This window comes from Salvelinus sp. IW2-2015, unplaced genomic scaffold (genome assembly GCF_002910315.2).
Source record: "Salvelinus sp. IW2-2015 unplaced genomic scaffold, ASM291031v2 Un_scaffold2001, whole genome shotgun sequence".
NCBI classification, from domain to species: Eukaryota; Metazoa; Chordata; class Actinopteri; order Salmoniformes; family Salmonidae; genus Salvelinus; species Salvelinus sp. IW2-2015.
Window position 1 is genome coordinate 15,272 of NW_019943351.1, and position 8,362 is coordinate 23,633.

Consider the following 8,362-nt stretch of genomic DNA (forward strand, 5'->3'; position numbering starts at 1 on the left):
CCCCCAGAGAGATACGCCACGCGAGAGACGAGAGACGCGGAAGGAGACGAAGAGGCGATGCGACGAGAAGAGACGAGAGCGCACGAGAGAGAGAGATAAGAGAAGAGCAGACGAGGACAGAGAGAGAGGAGAGAGAGAGAGAGAGAGAGAGAAGAGAGAGAGCTGAGATGAGGAGAGAGAGAGGAGACGGGAGAAAGAGAGAGGGAGAGAGAGAGAGCGGAGCAGAGGAGGGAGAGAGACGATGAGAACGACGAGAAAGAAAGAGAAACAGAGCAGAAAGAAAGAGAGAGAGCAGAGAGAGAGAGCACGAGGGAGAGATAGAGACAAGAGAGACAAGAAGAGAGAAGAACTGAAGCGAGCAACATCATTTGGTTTACATGAATCTAAAACAAAACAAGTTGGCTGATAAATCACCACCAGAGAACGAACGGTGTTCTACGAGTGTAGAATAAAATCAAATAGCAACGATCATATAATCAACACTGGAAACACAGACGGATGAAGCATATTAGCAACCACTACTGTGGTACCAAGAGTCACACCACTATGTCACTGAATGTGCATTAAACCACAAAACAAATACCACAAACACAACTAGCATTCAGTACCACAGAACTACACACACCACCGTGTCACACCAGACACCGCAAGAGAGAGAGAGAAGGGAAGGGAGAGAGGGAAGAGAGAGGGACCAGACTAGAGGGGCTACACCAGCCGTACATCCACTAGAGAGTAGAGGAGAGAGAAGAGAAGAGAGGGAGGAGAGAGAGGAGAGAGAGGAGAATACTAGACGGGGCTACCACCAGCCGTATCCCAATAGAGCGAGAGAGAGAGAGAGAGAGGGAGGGAGAGAGGAGAGAGAGGGAGATACTAGAGGGGCTACACAGCGTATCCAATAGAGAGAGAGAGGGAGGGAGAGAGGAGAGAGAGGGAGAGACTAGAGGGGCTACACAGCGTATCCAATAGAGAGAGAGAGAGACTTTCTCTGACAGGGCAGGTCACAAACCATCTCTTCACCTCAGACACTGCAATTATAATGACCCTGCTGATTGTGATGCACCATGGAGGAGGGTCTGTCTCCACGCTTTCTTAAGCTAACGCTGCTAACCCTACCAAAACTGACTTCACATTAATAGAATCAGCAGCAGGGTGGTAATGGATGAAGGCACTGGAAATAGATTACTGTGTGTGTTTGTGTGTGGTGTGTTCGTGGGGTGTGTTCGTGTGTGTGGTGTGTTCGTGGGGTGTGTTCGTGTGTGTGGTGTGTTCGTGGACATGTTTTTACTATACTTGTCAGAAGTCCCCACAAGAATGGTAAACAAACAAAAATTTGACCAACTGGGGAAATTTTGTTAGTCCCCACAAGGTCAAATGGGGTTTAAGGTTAGGAGCTAGGGTTAGGGTCTTCATATGCTGTCGTTGGCCAGATGAGATGGAGGATTCCTTAAATATCTGACACAGTCCACTCAAGGATAATGTAGTTATGTTATATACAGTAGATCACATACTGTATATTGTGTAAATAAGTATTTGGTTGCTGTGGCCAGGGAGTAATCATAGACCTTTATTCCTAAAACATAACATTATGTAGCAGGAAAGGGAACCCAAATCCTGTGTAGAGTAGAGCAGAGGGGAGTTTGGCCCAAGACTTCATCTGCAGCTCGTAAAGGACAAACCACACAGTATAAATATGGATGTGAATATGAGATGATTGTGGACTACAGGAAAAGGAGGACCGAGCACGCCCCCATTCTCATCGATGGGGCTGTAGTGGAGCAGGTTGAGAGCTTCAAGTTCCTTGGTGTCCACATCACCAACAAACTAGAATGGTCCAAACACACCAAGACAGTCGTGAAGAGGGCCCGACAAAGCCTATTCCCCTCAGGAAACTAAAAAGATTTGGCATGGGTCCTGAGATCCTCAAAAGGTTCTACAGCTGCAACATTGAGAGCATCCTGACTGGTTGCATCACTGCCTGGTACGGCAACTGCTCGGCCTCCAACCGCAAGGCACTACAGAGGGTAGTGCGTACGGCCCAGTACATCACTGGGGCTAAGCTGCCTGCCATCCAGGACCTCTACACCAGGCGGTGTCAGAGGAAGGCCCTAAAAATTGTCAAAGACCCCAGCCACCCCAGTCATAGACTGTTCTCTCTACTACCGTATGGCAAGCGGTACCAGAGTTGCAAGTTATAGGACAAAAAGGCTTCTCAACAGTTTTTACCCCCAAGCCATAAGGACTCCTGAACAGGTAATCAAATGGTTGCCCGGACTATTTGCATTGTGTGCCCCCCCCCCCCCCCAACCTCTCTTTTACGCTGCTGCTACTCTCTGTTTATCTTATATGCATAGTCACTTTAACTATACATTCATGTACATACTACCTCAGTGGGCCGACCAACCAGTGCTCCCGCACATTGGCTAACCGGGCTATCTGGATTGTGTGCCCGCCACCCGCCAACCCCTCTTTTACGCTACTGCTACTCTCTGTCATCATATATTGCATAGTCACTTTAACCATATACATGTACATACTACCTCAATCAGCCCGACTAACCGGTGTCTGTATGTAGCCTCGCTACTTTTATAGCCTCGCTGCTGTATATAGCCTGTCTTTTACTGTTGTTTTATTTCTTTACTTACCTATTGTTCACCGAATACCTTTTTTGCACTATTGGTTAGAGCCTGTAAGTAAGCATTTCACTGTAAGGTCTACACCTGTTGTATTCGGCGCACGTGACAAATAAACTTTGATTTGGAATATACATCACGTGGTTTAGCCTCATTAAGTCTGGGTCTGATGTACCTTGGAATGTTTTTTAGGACTATTAGTTGGGAATATTTGGGGTGTGTTGTGGTGCTGTGGGCTACAATCTGTGTAGTGCACCATCAATAATGTAGCCTAGGTTTCCAGGGAAATGTAAAGCTAAGATGTGTGTGTATACACATGAAACGTTCAAAGCAGTATAAGGGACACAGAGCACCCTCCAGAGAGACGTTTTCCGTCATTTCTCCTGTTTTGAGAAATCTTCAGCAGGAGAAGGGTAGTTTGTTTGTCTGACGAGGTTTGCTGAAGCCACCCGAACTAACACCCCAAAAGACAACAGCTATAAATAAATGAATCAGTCAATATATTCCTGTCCAGGCTAAACGTATCCATTGGATTCTGGCTATGCCTTTAATAGGTTTTACTGGCTTTTCAATTATTAGTCTGCTTGTAATAAATGTTTGTAGAGGAAATTAGGAAATATAGATTTGTGGGGACATTGTCCCATGAAGCCGTCCCTGGTGAAAATCAACTTTGAAACAGTGTCTCTCTGCTGGTATTAACGTTTTACGACCTGTCTCCATGGGAGATGACAGGCAGATGAACGAGGGAAGTAAGGGAGAGATGAAGGTTTAACACTTTTCAGGGACACTGAATTTAATTAGGTCTAATTAACAGTGTGGCCATTTCTCCAGAGCCGTACAGAGCCTTTATAGCGTGTATGTCTGACCAACCCAGTGCAGAGACAGCAAAAGTCTACTGCAGCTCTCAGCAGGACCTCTTAAGTACTAATCGTTCATCATGGCAGTCTGATGAAGTCAGTCAGAGAGAGAAAGTCAGGGAGCTTCAAAGCTCTCTGTTCAATGACAATGTCAAGAGTGTCCTTGCTGGCTGGCTTGCACTCAAGTTGTCCTTGGCAACTGGAAAATAACATAAAGAGAAAAGAGCAAAGAACCCTCCTCTCACCGAGGCAGCAGCCAATGAACGTTGCATACAGTACAATAAAAGGCATTGCAGTAGGTAGCCAATTTGATAGCTTGAGAGAGAGAGTGGGTTTGGTAGTGTGGTAGAGTGTAGACTGCTACCTAGATGAGAAATCATCTCTCAGAAATGACCCCAAACCGACCCCAAAACAAGCTCAAAACACCATGCTAACACAGTGGGTTAATCTAGGCCTGCTAACACACCAATGCCTCTCTTCTCTTCTGTTCTGTTGAACATCCATCCCAAACATCTCTGAGCTTTACAACCCTGCAGGAAAGTGAACTAAGGAGAACTGAGGGTGGATTAACAGCAGTTTGGGATCTAATACTTTCTCTGTTAAACTAACATGAGCCCATCTGCTCCACTAGCGGTCAAAAGGAAAAAGTGAAGAGTCTCTGTTAAACAAACAGGAAATAACCTCTCTGGCCTCTGGCTCTGCTGAGACAGCTGCTGGCCCAGGTCAAATATTTAAAAAGCATTTAGTCAGGTTCGACCACATTCCTGAGGTTGACTTGCATTTAGTTTGAACTCGGTGACATAGAATACTACTGTAATACAGAATAAAAGCTGAGTTCTGATAGCTGTGTGTTGCACAGAGGATGACAGACATTGACCTTACTTAGCCAACACTCCTGTTGCAGTTGCTACCTTGAGCAAAGTCTTAGACAGGAAACATTGAGAGCGAAATGAACCAAAACATTTGTCAAACAAAAGTAAATGTGTGTGTGAACGAGTAATCTTTATGATCGCTAGGTTCCTACCTTGGCCTTGCCGGTGCTCTGTAGAATATGGACCAGTGCAGAAGCCATCTCCTCCTTGTTCTTCACACTGATGCCAGGCTCCAGCACAGAGCACAGCAACATGTAGTTATTGGTGGTGTACTCTGCAAACTCCTTATACATCTCCATAGGTAGGATGTTCATGCTCTGGTAGCGGGCCTTGATCCGGATCATGGGCCCTGGTGTCTTCCCTTTGTTGGGCGTCGGAGTGCTTACAGGGTACCACTTCTCCATGAACTGCCTCCCCGTCACCGCGGGGACTGGGATGTTGACCAGTCCGATGTAATTGTTCTTGTCTTTTTTCTTCTTCTTGTCCGAGTCCTTGTAGAGGTGGACCGTGATGCTCTTGGCAGCCGGGAGGTTGTTGAACTCAAAGTGCTCGCCCCAGAAGACGTTGTCGGTCTTGAGCTTGCAGGTGGTGCGGGCGTACAGGGTGTCGTCCAAACACAGCTCGCAGAAGTACTTCTTCTTGGCCGGAATGTCCTTGGCTTCGATGATCCACAGCTTCAGCATGTTCTCCACCCGACGGCTGTTGTCCTGAGTGGGGATAGAGAAAGGGAGGGGTGGGTTAGAGACAGGGTGGATCCCAGACCTGGGTCTTTAGTACATACTGACTGTAACTCAAATACTTGAGAGAGAGAAGAGGTTAGGGTCAATGGTAGCCAGACCTGGATCTAATACATATTTCAAATAGTATGCAGGTATGTTGGTGCTACCAAAGTTTATATGGGAATGTGGTGCTTCTCTCTGTAAACATTGTAGTTTCTGAGCCTTCCAAAAAAGAAAAAATGACAGCAACATACCTAAAATAAAATAAAATACTTGAGATGTGCTTGATTAAAGCTAGACTCACTGGAGTGCAGGGCGAGTGGATGGAGTTTAGTATACCTTATAACGGGTAATTAAGACATTACACATGAATAAATAGATGATTAAAATGCATATGTTAATGGTACTCAACGGTAGATTCTGCATAGAAATACAGTTCATTATGCAAAATGTATTTAATGGAAACAGTAATACAATAACATTCTCATGAATAGAACTCAGCAAATGGCTTTTAGACTGTTCTGGATATTGCACGTTATTTTACACCCACTACAAATAGTTTTTTCCCCCCTTTTCTCATTTCAAAAACACTCTAATGTCAGTTTCAGTTGAATACATTCAGTTGGACAACTACCCCCTTTCCCTTTCCCTTTCAAGCGCCGATGTTTACGGACAAACAAGCAAACCTACACTGTATCTAATCTGTGGAAAATCACTAAATAATTAAAGACTTGCGAGGCAGAGATGGAAAGATTCATATCCCTGCCAGAAGTCTTTTGAGAAAAAAAACACTTCAAGGTTATTGCCTAACTTTTTTCCTGAAGGAGATTTTTACCCAAAATCCAGAAACTCCCAAGTGGTTCCATACATTGAAACTAGTTCAGTGGAGTTTTCCCTCTCCCCTTCTCTCTCCCTGTGGTGCTGTACTGAAACATGTACCAATGGGCAGGACTTCCGCTTTGTTGTTGAGATGAAGCTTTTATATTGGGTTTAATGGAAATTCTTCACCGATATTGCGTGCCTTCCTAGTGCCAGGGATCTCATGACAGGCAAGGGACATCAGGGGTTTGGCAGATGTGCTAAAGCGGTGAGTAAGGCAAACTTAGGGAGGAGGCTTAACTCTGATCGCATTACATGCATGATGGCAAAGGCTTTTTCGGACCTCCACAGACCAGTTCAACCTAACCCTGAGGGTACTGGACACTGCAGGGCCTGGGTTTAACCCTCCACATCACCCCGAGGAACATGAGCGAGTCCCTCGTAGGATGACGGGGTGCGGCTAAAGGCTATTCAAAACTGCGTCGCCCTAGAGCGTTGCGGACAAAGAATTTAAAAGGGCAGACGTTTTATGTGGCGTGGTAGAATAGTATGTCTTGGGCATTAATTGTTGCAGACAGGGGTATGGTTGGGGCGCGGGTACCAGCGGAGTGCAAAGCCCAGGGCACTGGGTTTTGATGATAAGAGAGGTGGTGTATTCTCTGTACCATGCTGGTCTCAATGGAGGTGAGGTCACCGCATTTGTGGGGTGGAGAATCTCTCAAACTCCCCCCCCCCCGGCCCAATCCCTCTGCGCCACCCCCCCCCCCCCCCCACCCTAGCACCACGACACCCCCATACACCCCACTAGATGTAACGAATCCCGTGAGCTCCCTATGTCAGTGGCAAAATTACAACTCCCCACACCGCCATCAACTCCTATCTGTATATCAGACTGATAATGCACAGCACCCATGTCGGCATAGGATCTGAGCATACACTCCTGAGAAAGCTGAAAATGACTCACCAGTCAGTCCCATGGCCTTGATTACACTTCACAGACACCCCCTTCAACCAAATTGAAACAATTCCTTAAAAGAGAAGCTAAACCCCCACTGCGCCCATTCAAACAGATGCGTAGACAGAAGTACCAGAAAAGTCCGCCAAACTGAAGAGGAAGTGGGGCAACATCCCACCGGCCAACCTTCCAACAGCGGATTTCAAACTACAATGCGAAGAGATACCCGCACTACCATAACAATATGCTGCCATAGACTACTACAATTAATACGATCTCGGACCAAACAAGATGCATATGGGTGTAACCGAACAGTAATCAAAAGCTGAAATCCGATGTAGTAGAAGAGGTATGCAGAACCGGTGGGTACGGAGAAGTGGAAACTACAGGGTCCATTGCAAACCAAAACATATATGATAATGAATAACTAGCTGATACAAACAGTATGCAAGGCATATTGATATTTGAGAGAGACATACAATAAGGCATAAAGTGATTGCAGGTCTTGATTGGGGAGAGCTAGCTAAAACAACAGGTAAGATAACAGCAGCAATAACAGGGTGCTAGTCTAACACAGCAACAACAGGTAAAAATGCGACGACTAGGCAGAGAGGGTCGGATTAACTACACACAGATCCTGAGTTAAAGCACAGAGCCGACAGATAAAACAACAAAATAAACAGAATGGAGTACGTGAATTAATGGACAGTCAAGCATGCATCAGCTATGTAGCCAAGTGAATCATAGTGTCCAGGGGGCAGCCGTAGATGGAGCAGGAGGGCCTCCACTGAGCTAGCACGCGGCGTTTAAAGTTAGTAGCCCGGGGGGGTGGTCTGCTCAGACGGAGGGGGTCTGCTCAGACGTGTCGTTGTCGACAGAGAATCCAAGCCGAGATGGCGAAAGAGAGGTTTGTGAATTGTAGAATTGTGTTTGCTAACTGGTGCTAGCTTTTGTTGGCAGTGGCGCTAGCTGCGCTAGCTGCAAGCTAGCTGTGAGGATCAGAAAGTAGTGGCTCAGGGATTACGGCAGGAATCCGGCGTTTGTTGTCGAGAGACAGTCCGATGCTGGTAAATTGGTGAGTAATATCCAGGCTAATAACAGGGCTGGTGTCTGTGCAGAAGGTAAGCTACTAGCAGCGGCAAAAAAAATGGCTAAATTACCTTGTAGCTGATTTAGACCAGTTGTGATGGATTGGCAGGGCTCTGTGTCGGCAAAAAAAGGTCCAGTCCAATTGGCAAAAGAGGTATTGTAGCCCAAAATTCGCTGGTAGACCTCTTCGGCTAGCCGGCAAGATGGCCTAGCTCGAGGCTAGCTCAAGGCTAACTGGTGCTTGCTTCGGGACAGAGGTGTTACCAGTAGTAGCCACTCGGTTGCAGCTAGCTAGCTGTGATGATACGGTGTAATTGTCCAGAGCTTGCGTCAGGAATCCGGTGATGTTGGTAGAGAAAAGCAGTCCTATATGCTCTGGGTTGATATCGCGCTGCAGACTGGCAGGTATTGGCCTCATGGA

At 46.4% G+C, this 8,362-nt stretch overlaps 1 protein-coding gene across 1 annotated transcript in view; it reads right to left on the minus strand.

Annotated features, from left to right (window-relative positions):
- The window catches only part of LOC112072686 (disabled homolog 2-interacting protein-like), a gene marked incomplete at its 5' end in the record, with an annotated part of 141,582 nt that overhangs the window by 14,147 nt on the left and 119,073 nt on the right, over nt 1-8,362 (minus strand). Inside the window, one exon of the mRNA XM_024140072.2 lies at nt 4,512-5,066. Coding sequence (XP_023995840.2) covers nt 4,512-5,066 — 555 coding nt within the window. The remainder of the gene's footprint in view (nt 1-4,511; nt 5,067-8,362) is intronic.